This window comes from Heptranchias perlo, chromosome 37 (assembly GCF_035084215.1).
Source record: "Heptranchias perlo isolate sHepPer1 chromosome 37, sHepPer1.hap1, whole genome shotgun sequence".
Classification (NCBI taxonomy): domain Eukaryota; kingdom Metazoa; phylum Chordata; class Chondrichthyes; order Hexanchiformes; family Hexanchidae; genus Heptranchias; species Heptranchias perlo.
This window is the reverse complement of record NC_090361.1, coordinates 10163224-10181950: the sequence shown is the minus strand read 5'-3', so window position 1 is coordinate 10181950 and position 18727 is coordinate 10163224. Positions and strand designations below refer to the sequence as shown.

General features: G+C 43.7%; 1 protein-coding gene across 1 annotated transcript in view; it reads left to right on the top strand.

Annotated features, from left to right (window-relative positions):
* The first annotated feature begins 1618 nt into the window (after nucleotides 1-1618).
* The window catches only part of LOC137304491 (phospholipid phosphatase 3-like), a 61223-nt gene continuing 44114 nt past the window's right edge, over nucleotides 1619-18727 (top strand). Inside the window, exon 1 of the mRNA XM_067973110.1 lies at nucleotides 1619-2373. Within this exon, the coding sequence (XP_067829211.1) occupies nucleotides 2196-2373 (178 nt within the window). The 5' untranslated portion in view covers nucleotides 1619-2195. The remainder of the gene's footprint in view (nucleotides 2374-18727) is intronic.

Below are 18727 nucleotides of genomic sequence, written 5' to 3'. Positions count from 1 at the left end.
AAGTCCCAGAGTGGGGCTCGAACTTACAACCTGATGTGTGCACCAAGGAACCCCACAGGCCATGTGCACACTTATTTGCAGTGCAAATGAATGTTCCCATTGATTTGCAGAGATCTCAAACTGCCCATACCAATAGATCCTGGTGCTCAGATTTAGGGTCTATCCACCACCAATCAGGGAAACAGCGCTGAGGAGAGATGTTTCTTAACCTCCATACCCCTGAAACTCAAGCAGGAGAAACCAGGAGTAATAAATATCTTAAGTGCAAATATTGGACTTCCCACAGTTGAAAAACTAGGGTTTTTGTAGTTTTTGCACCACAGAGTTATACTAATTCTCAGTATCATAGTAGGTACAGCACAGGGGGAGGCCATTCAGCCCATCATGCCTCTGCTGGCTCTTTGGTAGAGCTATCCAATTAGTCCCACTGCCCCTACTCTTTCCCCATAGCCCTGTAATTTTTTTTCCCTTCAAGTATTTATCCAATTCCCTTTTGAAAATTACTATTGAATCTGCTTCCACCGCCCTTTCAGGCAGCGCATTCCAGATCATTACAACTCGCTGCGTAAAAAAATGTTTCCTCATGTCGCTTCTGGCTCTTTTGCCGGTCACCTTAAATCTGTGTCCTCTGGTCACCGACCCTTCTGCCACTGGAAAAAGTTTCTCCCTATTCACTCTATCAAAACCATTCATGATTTTGAACAGCTCTATTAAATCTCCCCTTAACCTTCTCTGTTTTAAGGAGAACAACCCCAGCTTCTCCAGTCTCTCCACATAACTGGAGTCCATCATCCCTGGTACCATTTGAGTAAATCTCTTCTGCACTCTCCCTAAGGCCGTGACATTCTTCCTAAAGTGTGGTGCCCAGAATTGAACACAATACTCCAGCTGAGGCCTAACCAGTGTTTTATAAAGGTTTAGCATAACTTCCTTCCTTTTGTACTCTATGCCTCTATTAATAAAGCCCAGGATCCCATATGCTTTTTCAACAGCCTTCTCAACTTGTCCTGCCACCTTCAAAGATTTGTGATTGTGTCTCTCTGTTCCTGCAACCCCTTTAAAATTGTACCATTTAGTTTATATTGCCTCTCCTCATTCTTCCTACCAAAATGTATCACTTCACACTTCTCTGCGTTAAATTTCATCTGCCATGCCCATTTCACCCGTCTGTCTATGTCCTCCTGAAATCTGTTACTATCCTCCACATTGTTTATTATATTTCCAAGTTTCATGTCATCTGCAAACTTTGAAATTATACCCTCTATACCCAAGTCCAGGTCATTAATATATATCAAAAATACCACTGTATACTTCCCTCCAGTCTGAAAAACAACCGTTCACCACTAATCTCTCTGCTTTCTGTCCCTTAGCCAATGTTGTATCCACACTGCCATTGTCCCTTTAATCCCATGGGCTTTAATTTTGCTAACAAGTCTTTGGTACTTTATCAAATGCCTTTTGAAAGTCCATATACACATCAACCGTATAGTCTCTATATAGTTCCAATTTAAAATGCTGCTGTTGTAATGACCAACCCTGCTCTTTTGGCGTGCTCCTTCCCTACTTTCTTTTGCCCTAAACACTAATCTAAGGCTGGAGTTTGAACGTTTCGTGAAGCTCGCTCTCTAGTGTAAGTTTTTTTTTCAATTTCCGACCTGCTGAGCTGTCAATCACCAGGGTTTCCCCCTGGGTCTTGAGAGAGACCCCGCCTCGGAGTCACCAGGTAATGTGGTACTGACCGCAGGAGAGAGGGAGACGGGCCAGTAACCCGAGGGGTTGTTTGTAGCTGGGAATCCAGGAGCGGGACTGATCTCGGAGCTCGCACATTGGCAGCATCTCCACTTCCAAAGGGGAGGGGGAGAAAGAAATACTAAACTTATTTTCCAGAGTTCTGAAACTTTTTTTGTTGTTGTTGGAAACTTGGACCTTGTAGTTTTTAAATACGAAGCAGAGGGAGCGCCCGGGCTTTTTTTTTTGGGAAACCTGGAATTCTTGGAAAGTTTTCGGAGTTCGAGCAGAAATCTTTAGACTGTGGCTTGAAATAACGGAGACGTGAGCGGCAGCGACACCGAGTCTGTAGCTGGCCGGGCTTCACTGCCGAGTGACAGGAGAACCGGAGCCCGGGAGAAAGAGGCAGAGCCAGAGTCCGAGTCCCCGGGAAAGAGGAGAGAGATAGAGAGAGCCAGAGTCCGACCATGTCCAAGTGTAAGGCGGACAGGAGTTATACTCCTACAGCAGCGATCGTGCGGATTCCGGACAACGGAGATGCCTGTGATTCGGAGCCCGAGGTCGGAGATGGGGGTCCCAAAGGTCGCAGAGCCCCCCAGGGCAGGAGGATGCTGGTCTTTCTGGACATGATCTGCATTATACTGGGTAAGAGTGTAATGGGATCAGGACAGCAGGGAATCGCCCCCAGTCTTAACTTGTCTAAATCTTGTATTGTAGTAGGCAGAATGTAGCGGAGCTCAGGGTCTAAACAACCTTATTCAGAGTCCAGGCTTAGAGTTTCTATGTTTATATCAGAAGTGTGAAATAACTGAATGAATATTGTGTGTTTTAATATTATTGCCCCAGGATAATTCTCTTCTCTTTCCCCCCCCCCCTCCCATACATTTGTGCCCCACCAAGATTGATGGCGAAGTGATTTGCTCCCAGTTACATGCTCTTATTCACTCTGATTTACAGTTCTATCCATAGCTTTGCCCCATCTTACCTCTGCAATCTCCTCCAGCCCGTATCCCCGCTAACACCCTCCACTTACTCAACTCAGGTTTACCATGCACCCCCTCTACTCCCAAAATTTCTATAACCCCTTCTTCCTGCCTTCAGGGCTTCCTTAAAACCTACATGTTTGACCTCTCCCTCAACCACTCCTCTCTCTTCTCCCATCCCATTTTTCTAGGCCTTTTTTCGATGCAGAAGGTACTATATTAGTAACCGCTGTTATCACCTGGGTACCCTGGATGTGCAAGGGAAAGGTTCCCTCTAAATGTTGTTTTCCTCTCATTTGCATGGAGAGTTGAGCTTCAGCCTGTTGTTCCTTCCCAGCAGCCCAGTTGAGGGGTTGCAGGTGTGAGCCCGTCAGTGCTGTGGTACATTTGAACCCAGCTGTCTACCAGCTGCGCCACTGCAACCACTGTGAAATTAAAGTCATCTTGTGCCAAAGCTTGATGTGGAATATCTGTTGGCAACTATGAGAGATTACAAATTAAATCAGGAGCTGGAGTATGGTGAAAAGGAAAACTGCATCCTGGAAATCTGAAAAAAAAAACAGAAAATGCTGGAAGTACACAGCAGGTCTGTGAGTATCTGTAAAAAGAAAAGTCAGGTCAATGTTTTGCGGGAAGACCCTTCATCAGAACTTCATCTGACCCGACGTGTCTGCTGCATATTTCCAGCATTTTCTGTTTTGAGTAGTAACTAGTTCAAAGTGCCCTGTGTTAAAAGATATAAAAAATAGCAATAGTTGCTAATGACCATCTGCTATAACCATTTAGTGAACAGTAACCTTCACTTTTACTGTAACCGGTCACTGCACACTCCTGTGAAGTGGAAATGGATGGCAGAATATTTAACTATCTGCAGGAATCATTAGCCCTTCAAGGTGCCTCCTCTGATGTTTATGATTATGATTAACAAGATAAATCTAGTCTCATGGTTAGATATTAAGTGAAGATTGCAATAAACAGATTCTCCTACAGACACTGGATTGAACTGATCATTGTTAGTTGCCACGGATGCATCCTTCTGAATCCAAACTGGATGAGCTGGGCTCTATCGACCTCTTTCTCTCTCCCTGCTGCCCCCAGCCAGTTGAAACGGGTTTGGAGATCAGACCTGTGCAGTCAGATAATACCTGAAGCTGCAAATTACTTGCTCTGATGAGGATAAATGTTAGAGGCACACATTCCAGAGTGTGAATGTGGGCTTTGCACTCACATATTGAATTAACTGAGCAACAGTTGTTACAATTGGACTCCAGTGTTCTGGGCTTGGAAAAGGAAAAATCAACCAGGGTTTCTGCTCCTAATCACTACCCAGTAACTCTTGCTGAAAAGCATGCATGTGGCTGTCAAGAGGGCGAGATCAGGCTCAGTTGTGATGCTCTCCTCAGTCAAATAGTCTGCCGTTACTTAATTGCCCTCTTGGCCAAGATATTGGAGGGCTGCCAGTGCCTTTAGAACCATCTATGTCAAGTGCCTTCAGGGCACGAAGGGAGAAAATTGGAGCAAGGAGTCCCATTGTAACTTTCAGCTCTGACTGTAGGTAACTTCCTGATATACACAGTACATGGAACAATACAGGGGCTTGCTGGCCAGACATGGACTTCAGTTGTACAGGTGCATTTATCTGTGTTAAGGTCTTGAATTTAAATCCCAAACATTCATCCATTACAAATGCTCTAAAACTTCAACAAATGAGAAAATCCTGAACAGAGTTGCATGAAATGGAACCAAGGTTTGGATTTGATCCTGTCGGTGTGATGGAGCCTAGTATTTTGTAACTCAGTCCAGATCAGAATTTAGTAGGGAAGGAGTTCCTGGTTAGTTATCCTTTGTTGAATAAGTCCCATTGACCATAAAAGCCAGTTTATATGGAACATACGAGTGAGTTACCAGCAGTAATCCAATCAAAGGGTTCAGATGACTACAAGAACGAAACTCAGGCACGTTCTATTTTATTCTTTGAACCCCTTGGGTGGACTTACAGCTTTAACTCCCAGCTATAACACTAGCAGGTGTTCATGGGGTAGCCCAGATTCTAGAGCATGGTAGTGATGTTTAGCTGCTAAGGTGGAGCTGTGTTGGCCTGGCCTATCCCTTTAAGGCCAGTGCTCAGGTACTCCCTGTGGGGATTTGAAGCTAATTGCTCAGAGAAGTTTCTGTCGATTGGCAGCTACTTGTGAATTCCTGGCACCTGCCCTCAGGGAGAGGTCAGGTCATCAAGGTCAGAAATACCAGCAGGAAATAACTGGTTTTCTTTCTTTTTAAAAAAAAATACTTTTGATAAAAGTGTGATCGATGGAAGACACATATACCAGTTACACACTTACACTGCTGTCTTCTATAGCACGTTCTACCCAGAGCCCATGGAGCTCTGGATGGGGTTGCCAGGTGGATGGAGATGCTCTCCACTAGCATAAAACATTACAATTGAGGCAGGCTGCAGGTATGTGGCTCATGTGGTGTGAGGCTACCTGCTGGAGGTACTCTTATGCCTCTTGATTAGTTGTTTTTTGGGTGATTTTGCACCTTAATTACACTGTGTGGTGCAACCCGGCTATAAAATAATAATGTAACGGTTTTCTTAGATTTATTACTGCTGAGCTGCTAAATTCGGATCTCCACTTCTCTTTGAAGATGAAAATAGCAACTAGGGCAAAGGGAATTAGCGACTTTACAATGGAGATACTGCAAGCATTTAAGGCTGATGTGCCTGCAGTTACTTTTGCAGTGACTTACAGAACAATACTCTCCCTAGTATACCCAGGTACTGTGTATGTATGAATTGGTGAAACCATACCAAACTAAAGATGCCAATAGGAACAGCCCTGCGACCGACCTTATTAGCCCTGGGCACTCTGCCCCTATTAGCCCCACTGTGGTCTAAATACTTAATTGACATGAAATTACTTTGTCGTACCCATGAATTTTCACACTATTTTAATAAATGACATTTTTACCCTTTAAGACTCTGCTTGAAACCAATCTCTTTGAATGAGCTTTAGGTCACCTGTCCTAATGTCTCCTTCCTTGACTCAGTAGTCAGTTGTTGTCTGATTATGCTCCTGTGAAGCACCTTGGGATGTTTTACCACGTTAACGGTGCTATATAAATGCAAGTAGTTGTTGTTGACAGAGCACTGTGTACTGTTGTGACACGTATGTGTACATTACAGCAGAAAGGTGGCTGTACCGCAGGTTTCAATCAATGCCAAGTTAACTGATTTGAACCACGGTAGCAGCTTTGGTGTTACCACTGGGCTTGATGTCCTGAGTTAGGGAGGGGGAAAACCAGCCGGAATATCATTCCTCATCATTATCCAGTGACCCTCTGCCGAAAGAGTGCATGTGTGTAGATATTTTGTGAGGACGGAATAGTTTTCTTTTCTCAAGGCAGTGGCCATTCCGTGGACACAGGCAGCTCTCTGGTACCGCACCCTGGCTGTGATGCCCTCCATGGTTCAATAGCCCATTGACATTGTCTAGGCTGATGTGAAGGATGGCCACGGGGTGGGTGGGGGAGGAGGTGGATACACTAGAGAGCTGCCACCATCTGCAGAACAGCACCCAGCCCTTGCAGGAGAGGAGGGGAGAAAATAGGGAATAAAGAAGGACGACTGATGCCAAGAGATGCTATGCGTATGGTATAAGCGGATCGCTTATACCATACGCATAGTGTCTCTTGGCATCCAGGGCCCCCAGCTCAGGATCAGTACAAACGTACTGGTGTATTGGCTCGCAATCAATGCTGAGAATAAACACTAAAGAGCACTGCAAGTACCCACTCTATAAAAATTGATTGTTGATTGGCTGTGATTCTAATAGGCAGGATTCAACGTGCCCTGTCTTGGTTTTCATTCCACTTTCTAAGTAAATGAAGACTGTCCAGGAATGCTGCTTGCCTGAGGCATAACATACCAAGTAATATACACCAGCAAGAATGGACATGGTCCCTCTGTGCCCTTGAGCAGTTTAAAAGAAACAGTTGTAAACAATTTTACAACACCAAGTTATAGTCCAGCAATTTTATTTTAAATTCACAAGCTTTCGGAGATTTTCTCCTTCCTCAGGCAAATGTTTCAAGATCTCCTTGAAGCCTACGCATTTATACATATTGAACAATAATACATGAAAGAAACAGGCCAGTAATTATCAATGAAGTATTAAAGATCTGCTTCTTGCAAGTGGGCATTGTTTATGTTTCACCTGCAGGCAGGTCAAACTTGGCACTCTCCCAGGCAGGATGCTCAACTCCAACTGAAAATTTGGTGATCTCTCCTGCCAAAGAGCGTCAGGCTTTTCTGCCGGTTCCCCACCCGTCAAATGGACCGAATTGCTGATGTTATCAGAGTGTTAAACAGGAATAAGTGCTGCCATTCCAATTGGGATCCAGGTGACTTAAATCCAGGAAAATTTTAATTCCCAGCAACAAATCCTAGAATTTTGCCAGAATTTGTATTAATTTGGGATTTTTTTCCCACTAATGTTCTCTTCTCCTCTCCTGAAGGCAGTGACAATTCAGTGGGGACTGACAGTCTCCTGGTACCTCACCCACATGCTGATTCTTCATGTGTGATCCTAGATGGTGAGTGTAGGCAGGTTATTTGATAGTCGGGGTGGTGGGGCGCATCACAGCCAAGTCTCATTCTGCCTTTGCCCAATATCTTTGCACAAGCACATTCCATAAGGAGTCATCCATAAGGAGTCACTGGATAGCTGTCAGAAGTGGGAACCCTGGCTGATTTATCCCCTTCACCAGCCTAGAGTGCTTCGCCAATAATAACACGCTTCTGCTGCCCAGGTTGAGATCAGTACCTGCCAGGAGTTGAACCTGGAACTTTCCTGGTCTGTATGGTTTCTTAAATTTAATTTGGCACTTAACTCTAACCTCTAGATATGAAGTTCCACATTCCTGATGCCATTGCTTGGCACACATACTGAAAACAATTCGATGTTGGAGAGCAGGTTGAGCGAGTAATTTGTATCTATACGTGTAGCTGTGTAAGGCAAGAGATAATGGTGACTTGCCAGGGTGAGCACCAAATAATAAAGGATGCTTCAGATGGGTTCTCTTAGAGGGGCCACTGTACAAATTAATGTGAGACATCAGACTGTATCAGAAAGCGTTAGTGAGAAGGCATATAGGGTCATTGGTTTGTTCAAGTCTCTGATCGTTAATCATATAAAATACTGCCCGTTAAAGGACTATCCATAATTTTCACAAGTGTACAAAGTGTTATGGAGGGATGGGAGAGGCTTAATGATCTGTACTCTATAATAAACAACGAAGTTAGTGCCAGATTGGAGAGTCTGATTGTTAGACCATCCACAAAATAGAATTTGCCCTTTTCTAAGTTTAAAATATTTTTTCTCCTTTAGATCACTGCCTCTATTGCCTTCTTGGATCTATGCAATCCACCTGCAGCTATGTGGTGAGGGGTGGGGGTGCAGCCTTGCCAATTAAGTCCCCCAATTTTTTTTTTCCGCCCCCCCCCCCCCCCCACCACAAACAACCCTGACCCAAGCTTGGAGTAGTGGGCAGCAGGTTAGAGTGCTTTTTGTGTGAGGAGGGTGGGATTATGCTGATCATTAAGGTTAAAAAGTACCGGAGGAACAGTTCAACAGAAATGAGAATTGAGGGCTGTTTAAAATTAATGCTTCTGATTCAGACAGTCTGATGGAAATCAGTTTATTATTAAAGTACTGTTAAAAATGGGGTCAGCTAGGGTCTTGTTAACTTGACGACATTGCACTAGGAGCCAACCATCTTAAGTGCAGACTCCCCTAGGAGCCTCTTGAAGACTCAATTTCCTTTGCAACTTTTCAGAGACGCGTGCCGTTTGTAATGTAACATTTTGTGCCTGTGATCTAATATCTGCATGGGTTAACTTCCATGAAACTTCAGGTTAAAGACGCTGGCTATGAATTTGATATCGTTAGGTTTTCCAAGCTCAGCCTACCCCACGCACAAGAAGAATGCTCAATATTTATCTTCATTTTCATTTCATCTTGCTTAATAAGCATACTTCCATCAAGCTGTCTGGGTCACAAGGTTATGCTTGATAAGTAAAAGATGGAAAAATAGCAGCCTTGATTCCTATTTATATTATTTATTTCCAAAGATTTTGTTGATTTTTGTGCACTCAACAAAGCAGTGGATGGGAAATGAAAACTTCACCCTCCCCTGTAATTTTCTCCCCACCTCTCCTGACTCTTGCTGGGGTACAGTTCTATTGCCACTGACTGTCTTGCAGAACTGCACACAAGTGGCCATTCTTCATGTCAGCCTGGATGTCGGCAGGATATTTGAGCTGGAGGCCACTCCATCCCATTAGATGCTGAGAGGTTGTTTCCCCTGGCTGGAGAGTCTAGAACTAGGGGGCATAGCCTCAGGATAAGGGGTCGGCCATTTAAGACTGAGACGAGGATGAATTTCTTCACTCAGAGTTATGAATCTTTGGAATTCTCTACCCCAGAGGGCTGTGGATGCTGAATTGTTGGGTATTTTCAAGACTGAGATCGATAGATTTTTGGACTCTGGGGGATCGGGCGGGAAAGTGGAGTTGAGGTCAAAGATCAGCCGTGATCTTATTGAATGGCGGAGCAGACTCGAGGGGCCATATGGCCTACTCCTGCTCTTATTTCCTATGTTCTTATGTTTTTCTTATGCTTGTCCAATATCCACATGCATGTACTTCTGAGCATAGGTCATTGGAAGTGCAACTTTGGTAAATTTTTTTTGCCTCCCTAACCCAGGGGCTCTGACGCCAATTGTACCCGACTGCTGCCATGACTGAGAGCAGCTAACTCAGCACAGACCAGGGATTGAGCCTGGGACCTTCCCTATTATATGGTTCAGTACTGAGTCAATTTTTGAAAGAATTCTTTAACTATTGGTTAGTTTTACCTCGTATCGAGGATGACTGATGATTTCTGGGGTCCTCTGGTGTGTCCATTACACAGCAGATCCGAAGAGCTGTCCAGAACAGGCACTCGTTCGTTTTGCAACATTTGTTGGATCATTAAACCCTGTTTCTTTCCAGTCTTTGGTATGGAGTTTCTGCCAGGGTCCTCGGAAGGTCAAAGGTTGTTCTGTTCTTCCTCACTGTAAACTCACTGCAGAGTATTTACTGTAACTAGTGTCACTTTGGCTCAACAACAACTACTTGCATTTATAAAGTGCCTTTAACGTTGAAAAACATCCCAAAGCGTTTCACAGAGATGTAATTTTTAAAAAAATGGATGCTGAATCAAGGAAGGAGATAATTAGGAGCGATGCTTGGTTAAAGAGGTGGGTTTTAAGCAGGTTCCTGAAGGAGGAGAGAGAGCTAGAGAAACAGAGGGGTTTAGGAAGCAAATTCTGTGTCGTACTGAGGAAGTGCAGCATTGTTAGAGGTGCTGTCCTTTTGATGAAATGTTAAACCAAGACCCCATGCCTCTTCCTGTAGTCCAGGTGGACATAAAAGATCCCGTGCCACTATTTGAAGAAATGCAGGAAGTTCTTCTGTTGTCTGAGCCAATATTCCTCTCTCAACCAATACCAGTCAGAAATCTCATTGCGTTTGTGGGATCTTGCTATGTGCTAATTAACTGCCGTGTTTTATTTGCCCACATAACAACAGTGAGTGCATCAAAAAGTACGTAATTGGATATAATCCACTGTAGAGGCCCACCGGACATGAAAGCCACTATATAAATGCAAGTTCTTTCCTTTCCTGAGACCTGAATAAAAGCATTGGTGATGTAAAACCCACTTAAAATGCAAATCCAGCTACACAGAGGAGATGAAGATTTCCTCTGATATGGGACTGGAAGAATGCAATAGTTAGGGAGCTGTCCTTTCAGATAACCTTGATGCAGTAGGAGTGTACACTGCATGGTGTGGTCCTCAGCCATACATTCTAGGAAGAGCCCAGGTTTGTTCTGTGGTCTATGCTGAGATAGCAGATGCCAGCTGAGTCAGTGGTAGGGAATTACAGTTGCCCAGTATATTAGCCAGGGCTTAGGAACATAGATATGTACAGTGTCGGGAAAAAAATACATATTTTGGCCAATTTGGCTGGTCCTAGAGATTGCTATTCTATGACCCGTGTTAGGAGTGCACAGTTAAGATGTTGGGTGAATAGGATTTGGCTCGGATAGGCTGTTGACATTTAGTGACCACTTGGGTTAGGCATTTGAGGGCGGCTGCTGTATGTGGATCCATACCCCAGCCATCAGGAGAAGGAAACCGTGTCCTTTGATCTCTGAAACCTGGCTTCAGATGGCGGTGTGATGCTTTTAGTTTGGATCCTTTTACCTCTGCCACTTGGGTGTGAATCCACCCAGACTGATGGGATGAAGGTTTTCTCTCTCTAATGAGTTTAAGTTACGTTATTCAGGGAACACAGATTCACAGCACAAAAATGCCTCCATTAATTTACATTTGACACAAATAACATCTGACCCAATGAACTGAGGTTTGAAATTCTAGTACATGCAATTAGTGTCAAAAGTCATTGATGGATCAGAGAGAGAAGCCCATCTGGTTCAGGGGATAATTACTGGCTTTGGTCTTTAGGAGTGAGTCAATAACAGTGTACAGGATGCAGGCACTCAAACTGAGACCTGCAAACTCTCCCCTTTTTCCTGCCACTGCTTCAAATCAAGGCCCGTTGGAGGCCACAACCTGTGATTGTATTGGAGAATGGCAGGGTATCTGTCCCCAGGTGTTCAGTTCAAGTAGAGACGACATAATCGTTTGCAAGGCTTGTGAAAATGTGGGTCTCCAATGCCAACTGGTTTTCAGAGGTTGGGTCTCTTATACCGGTGAGTGTAACTGATAGTAGAAGTACCATGAACTGGTCAACAAAACTCCATCTCCAATGGACACAATGCTGTCTTGTAAACCACTTACCCCAGATGACATTGTTGACATTTTCAGAAATGCTGATAAAGTTTATTGTAAATCCCATTTATGAATAAAGTGATTAAAATTAAGAGCTCAGTTGTTAAGTTTAACCCCCTCCCCGGGCTTTGGTATAGGAGCTCTGAAAGGTGTTTTGTTTCCTATAAATCCACACACCTGGTGCTGTCTTGACCTTTGTCCTCTTTTGAATTGAGAGTTCATTAAACCACATCTTGTAACATGCTCTGAAAAGCAAAGATCTTTATTCTTGGCTTTTGTTCCTGGCTATGGACTGTGTTTCTGACGGTACTGCCAAAACAGAGACTCTATTTGGGCATGTTTGGTTATGTTAGTTTCTACAGCACTGCTGGCAGTAGTTAAACAGGGAGGGTAACTCGAGGGCTTGGTACGGTGAATGTAAAGTGTTTGCCCATAGAATGACAGCTATAGATATTCTGCTTTTATTTACTGTGAAATCCCATACTTTCTCCCTCTCCAAATTTCTCACATTCCCTGCTGAAAAGGGGGTTTCGTTGGCTCAAGCTGCTCTGCCTTGCCTTGCTCAATTAATCATTCTTCGTGTGCAAGCCCAGACGGACCTTACCCAGCATTCCAACCTAGCTCAATCCTGCTCTCGTCTGACAAGCTCTAGTGGTCTCTGATAGCGATCAGAAGCAACAATCCTGATGAATATTTTTTCCCTCCCTACCTGAAGGGAAACCTGTTGTAGCATCCCAACCACTGCTCAGAACAGTTAAGAGATTCATCTCCCGAGTCTATATGGTGCAGTACCACACCAGGCAATGCACTTACCTACCCCGCCACCGGAGGAATTGTGGAACCCATATTTTAGGAACACTAAAGTTCCACAAACACTCTGAGGGACAGAGTTACACGAAAGAAGATCAATTGGGCCAGTGGTAGTAGAGATAGTGGATGCCCTCCATCAGACATGCTTGGCTAATGTGACTGGAGCTTGACAGGGCTCTGGACAGTTCTTTACGTACAAGGTTCATCAGGAATCTGTTGCGTAGATAGCAAGATGCTCACTGCAGGGCAAGTACTGTCCATTCAAAGTTTTTTCCCTGGCTACCTACTTTCCCCTCTTACATTTTATTATACAACTTAAAATTTGTTGCAGGAATATATCATTCAGTGCTGACGTACATTGTTTCCACCGTCAGTAAACTGGGCCATATATTCAACAATGGAGGAAGATTTCCGCTGGTCACTTTGTAACGAAATTGTAAACAGGTTCCTCCCTGAAAGAAGAGAACTACATGGCCTCACCGTCATATAGTGCCTACCACGTCTCCAGAAATGTTTCTAAATGCTTCACATAAAGTGAATTATTTTGAAGTATAACTACTGTAATATTGTTACGCAGGCAAACACAGCAGCGCTTTTGAATCTGCTGGGATCTTATAAACAGAAATGAAATGAATGACCAGTTAATCTATCTTTGGTTGAGGTCAAAAGTTGACCAGGACTCCCTGCTCTTCTCTGAATAATGCCATGGGTTCTTTTAACATGCACTCGAAACTGCAGCAGGCAGATAGGGCCTCGGTTTAACATCTCATCTGAAAAACGACACCTCCAACAATGCATCACTCCCTCAGCACTGCACTGGATTGGTGGCCGAAATTATGCTTCAGATCCTGGAATGGGGCTTTAACAATAACCTTCATGACTTAGTGTTACCAACGGAGGCAAGCTGTGAAATTTGGATCAGCTTCAAAAATGGTTTAAATGTTAAACTGCTTATCTTGTATCCTTGTGTTAATGAACGCCAGTGAAAGAGATGGTGACACTTTCAGTGTAATGCAGGATTGCATCTAAAAGGAGGGAATGCATTTTATGGGTGTGGTGGAGCAATGCGATGGGGAAGGAAGGGTGGTTTGCTGTGTGGGTTTGTGGAGGGGCAGTGAGTGCCCCATGAGTATGAGCTATAAACTCCACTATAGTCCATCACACTTGCTGCATTGAGTAAAAGTCGTGCAGGTGGTGACATTACAGCATCCTTTCCAACATTCCCGATGTTGTAGAAATCGTAATTTAAATGGATGGGTGAGGAAATGCAGATGGATTTAAAGTGGAGAAATGTAGGGTAATGCACAGTGTGGCAGGAAATGTGAAGCCTGCAAACAATGAATGGATGTACATTATCAAAGGTGAAAAGGAACAGGATGTGGGTGTGACTATTGACCATTAGCTTGCGAGTCTCCCGTCAAAGAGAGGCTCTTATCAACAGGGCTGATCAAGCGCTCAGATCCATCTCCACCTTATTAGATTATAAAACAAAGCAGTTTATTTTAACCCTTTAAAACTCGCCGGTAAATCACACTTGGAACATTTTGTGCATTATATTTACAGAAGCTAATTATGCAATGGAGAAAGTTCAAAGAGGAACTACAGGCATGATTATGGGGATTAGAACTAAGTTATATGATTACCAGAACTGAAGCTCTATCAAAAAGAAACCTGAGCTTGCTGGGACCCAAATGGTGTGTTTTTATATTTAGTAAAGTAATTTTTAAAAAAAACACACACAAAAAGAAGTGATATCTGCAACCTGGTCTGAGGAAATATAGAAACATGCCCCACAGAGGGAGTATTCTAGAGAACTGGAACATCTCCCAGGTCTTTAAAATTGAGAGACATGGATAATGGAGATACTGGCAGGCTGCTTAGCACGCACTGAGTGCAGTAAGACAGCACATGAAGATAAAATTCACAAATTTCAGGAAAGGGAACGGAGTAAAAGACCATTCTTTCTCCCATAGAAAATCCATGGTGTAGAGTCTCAAACAAATTAGATATTGCGGCATCGCTTATTTTCTATATTAAAAAAAAAGGTTGGATAAACACCTATTTAAAAGTGGGATTGAAGGTTTTAAGGATGAGGAGAGAGAAAGAGAGAATTTAGCAGAATGTGTTGGTACCTGTGACCCCGTGGTATGTCATCTGTAGAATGCAGCTGTTCAGAATTTATTGGTGTTGTGCAGGTTGAATGGTTGGCCCTGAGTTTCACATCATTAATTTCAGGGGTCAGGGAGAAATGTCAGAGAACTTTATCTTTTTGGTGGTTTCGCTGTAGTTGATTTTCTCCTTCAGGAGATTGAGTGGGTTGGATAGAGTCTGTGATGCGGTCAGATCTTCAGGGTCTGTGGAGAGAATGGGGATGATGAGTCAAATCGCATTTTCATCTTTTATATTCTTGCGAATTGAATTATGGAATAACTCAGCCTATTCTAGTTCTTGTGGCCAATTTCTGTATTCCTGAAAACCAGATTGCAGATATCACTTCACTTGTGTGCCTTTTAATTACTTTGTTAACTCTGAAGGGACAGACCATTTCGACTCGTAAGTTAGATTATTACTGAAAGGCCTCCTATGACAATTCTGACAGTGCACTTTTAACAATGTTTGGTTCAGTCCCTGTCTGCTCCTCTGACATAATGTATTAGACCCACGTACGAAGATGGCTTGTATATTGGTCCTCTTTCCCCCCCCCCCCTCCTCCCCTGCAGATACAGACACATGCTGGGGCACAATCCCCCAGACACTGGTCAACCTTGTCCAAGTGGCCATTCCTTGTGAAGGAGCCTGGACAGTGAGTGTCAGCAGGTATTTGGTTGTGAGGGATATCAGAGCCAAGCCTGATTCTGTTCTCATTTGACCTCCAAGCATGTACGTGTCCACTTTCCAGCAGCAGTCACTTTAGTCGTGACTGGGAGTGGGACCCCTGGCTGATTTTGTTTTTCCTTCCCTGGACCAGAAACACTGAAGCCAATTGTAGTCCCCCTACCTACACCAAGTCTGGAATCAACTAACTCAGCACAGGCTGGGAATCGAAACTAGGATCTTCTGGTGCATGGCTCAGCTATCACTGCCTGTACCAGATGAGCCATGGGGAACCTTGACACAAGTAAGGTTACAATCTTTAGTTAGTGCATATAAAATGCCAATACTAATGATTAACTTTTGACCCACCTCTACTTTCAGTATGTTGACAGAATACGTGAAATTATTTACAGGACATTTTGAGGTCAAGCTGTTCATTATCCTAAAGTTAAACATGGTCGGAGATTATTGCTGGCGGTCCTGTTAACTCACCGAGCCGCTGAAAGGGAATTTCCGTGTCCTGTTGGATAAACAGTTTCTCATTAAGATTCCCAGTAAATAATTCACGCAGGGGTTTAGATTTTCACAGTAGGTTGCATCCTGATTGCACTCTTATTGATTACAGTGGGTTGACCGTGAAAGTAAAATGTTACTCACTTTGATAATTGTTTCGATCTTAAAGGGAGAATTTTCGACAGCTACAATTGGCCTCAGTGTGCCTGGGTTAGAGAGAGAAAGCAATAGTCAGGGTTCCTGCTCCTGATCACTATCTTATCTAGGGGTGTGAGAGCGAGAGAGATCACTCACTATTGTTCACAGATGCTGAATAGCCACTTGGGAGAGTTGTGTGCGGACCGCCCAGTGTAACCCTCAGAAGCCCCAACCTTACCCTGGCCTTTCTTTAATGTTGTGGCTGAGATCACAAAATGGGGATCACTGGGGCATAAACTCAGATCCTCCCAGTCTAGGGCACAGGTGGATTAGTAAATGTGATATGGGCCAATTCTGTATTTGAATTTCTTATTAAGAATTCAACTTGAGCTAAGATTTTTCAAATAATGATGAATATTAAGTGCACAATTTACACTGATGTATATAATTACTAGTCAGCAGTATCCTTGATTTCCTGACTATTCCTAGAATATTCCCCCTAGCAAGAGCTCTGGTGCTGATTGCTTGGCTTCATTACAAATTGAAATGCTCAATTTGCTGTTTATATTTTAATCCTTCGAGGAGCAGCAGTAATATTTGCTGTTTCGTCGCAGAAAGTGAGCACTAACCACAGTCATGTATCAGTAGAGGCTTTTTGTTAGCTCATCCACTAGCAGCAGAGAGCCCTGAAAACAGGCAACAGCTGAAGGGGAAACTCTCCCAGTGCCTAGCAGGTTTCTGAGTGCAGGCCTGGTATCTCCCACTGAGGCCTTGTTTATTGACTTTGGTGCAGTGGGAGTTATCAGAGACGAGGGTGATGGGACAGTTGAGAATGATTCTGTAGCTTTTTAATTGGCGAGAGAAACAGTGCCATGTTAACAGTGGGTTTATTAATATCTGTAAGATCAGCCGTGCGCCTGAGCAGGAGAATATTTCTTTCCCTTTCCTGTTTTCTCTACTTTTCTAAAGGTGCTGACTGCTGGGGTGCAGTTCCAGAGTTCCTGTCCCATATGTTACCCAAGTCCCTTCTCGTGTGAGTCTAGACAGTGAACGTCAACAAGATATTCAACTATAGGGGCATCACAACCAAGCCTGATCCTGTGCTTACACACACACACACACACACACACACAGTCATTGGTTAGCAATTCAGAGTGAGAACCCTGATTGATTTTTGTCCCTTCATTAGACCAGGGGCACTGAGGCCAATAGTAACATCTTAACTGCTTACCTTACTAGGATCAGCTAACCCAGCATAGACTGGGAATCAAATCTAGACCCTCGCTGTTCTGTATGGTTCAGTTACTCACTGTCTTCATGGGAGGAAAAATAAAAACTCGGCATTGTCTGCTGTGCCCCAACTCGACCACGGTCCTATCCATGCATTGTGTTGATCACTTTGTGCAAAGTAGAACTCCCAGGTCAGGCACAGTACAAGTTAGATGCAGCGTAAAGCTCCCTCTACACTACCCCATCAGTGTATCTTCAGTCAAAGCTCAACACAGGCTGAACCAGTGTTGCATTCCCATTCCCATACTAGTCATCCCTATGGCCCCGATGAGTGAGATTGCCAACGACCGTCAATTTTCTGCTCTTAGTTTTTCATTGAAGTTAAAATGTTTGCTAAGGCATAAATTATGACTGAATGATATCATCGTGTCACCGTGTTTTCAAACAGGGTAAAGTCTGTTGCACCTGGGGCACTCGTGACACTTGGCTACGAGTTGGATATGAGTTACTCAATATGAGATATGAGTTACTCAATTTTTTATAACACCCCATCTATATTCTTACAGCTGAAGGGATGCGGTTAATGGTGGAGGCCACAGGCGCCACTTCGAAAGGGAGGTGACAATCCACATTAAAGATAAATTCTCATAGCAGTGTTCGGGTGCTGCAGTTGGCCTCGACACCACTGGACTAGTGAGCAGCAAAATCAAACAGGGTTTCTACGTCTGACCGCTATCCGGTGATCCCTGCTGGAGTGCGAGTTTGTTGGGTGGAGACAGGATCCAGCTCCGTTGTAATGCCTTCTACAGTTGAATAGACTATTTGCATAAACAATAAGAATAGACACTAGATGAGGTACCAGAGAGCTGCTGGCCCCCATGAAAATGTACGCTGGCAAAAATTCAAAGCATCAGAAAAGGAGGGGAATGAACTGGGAAAAGGAAAACAAAAATGTTTCTTGAAGCTGCCGTAATTTGTCACGTATATGGAAAACATTCCTATCGGCTGTTCATCAGTTACCTCCAACAGGAAATGCCAGCATGCATTCCTGCAACCTCTCACTGTCTGTGCTTTTATACTCATTACCTTGCTTTCTTCTAGTTAAAAGTTATCAGGCAGTGGAGATGGTGGGTTACATTCCTAATGCTTGTTCATGTGTGACGTTCACTGTAACAGCTAAAGTGACACAAACGCAGACAAAAGTGGAGTGATAGACATCATACTCAGCAGAAGGGTTATGGCCCACCCAGATTCAGTTTATCTGTGAAAAGGTGAAGGGTGGGTAAAAGAATGAGGAATGATAGGCTTGTGTTTATTGCTGTATGTTTTTGAGCAGTCAGTTTATTGCTTTTTATTTTGCTCACCATTTTGATGGCTCTGTGTTTTTTGGGCGGTTTGTGTACTGCAGTGTGTTTTTTGAGCTGTTTGTGTACTGCAGTGTGTTTTTTGAGCGGTTTGTGTACTGCAGTGTGTTTTTTGAGCGGTTTGTGTACTGCAGTGTGTTTTTTGAGCGGTTTGTGTACTGCAGTGTGTTTTTTGAGCGGTTTGTGTACTGCAGTGTGTTTTTGAGTGACGTACTTTTGAGCAACATGCTTTTTGCTGTGTTTCTGAGT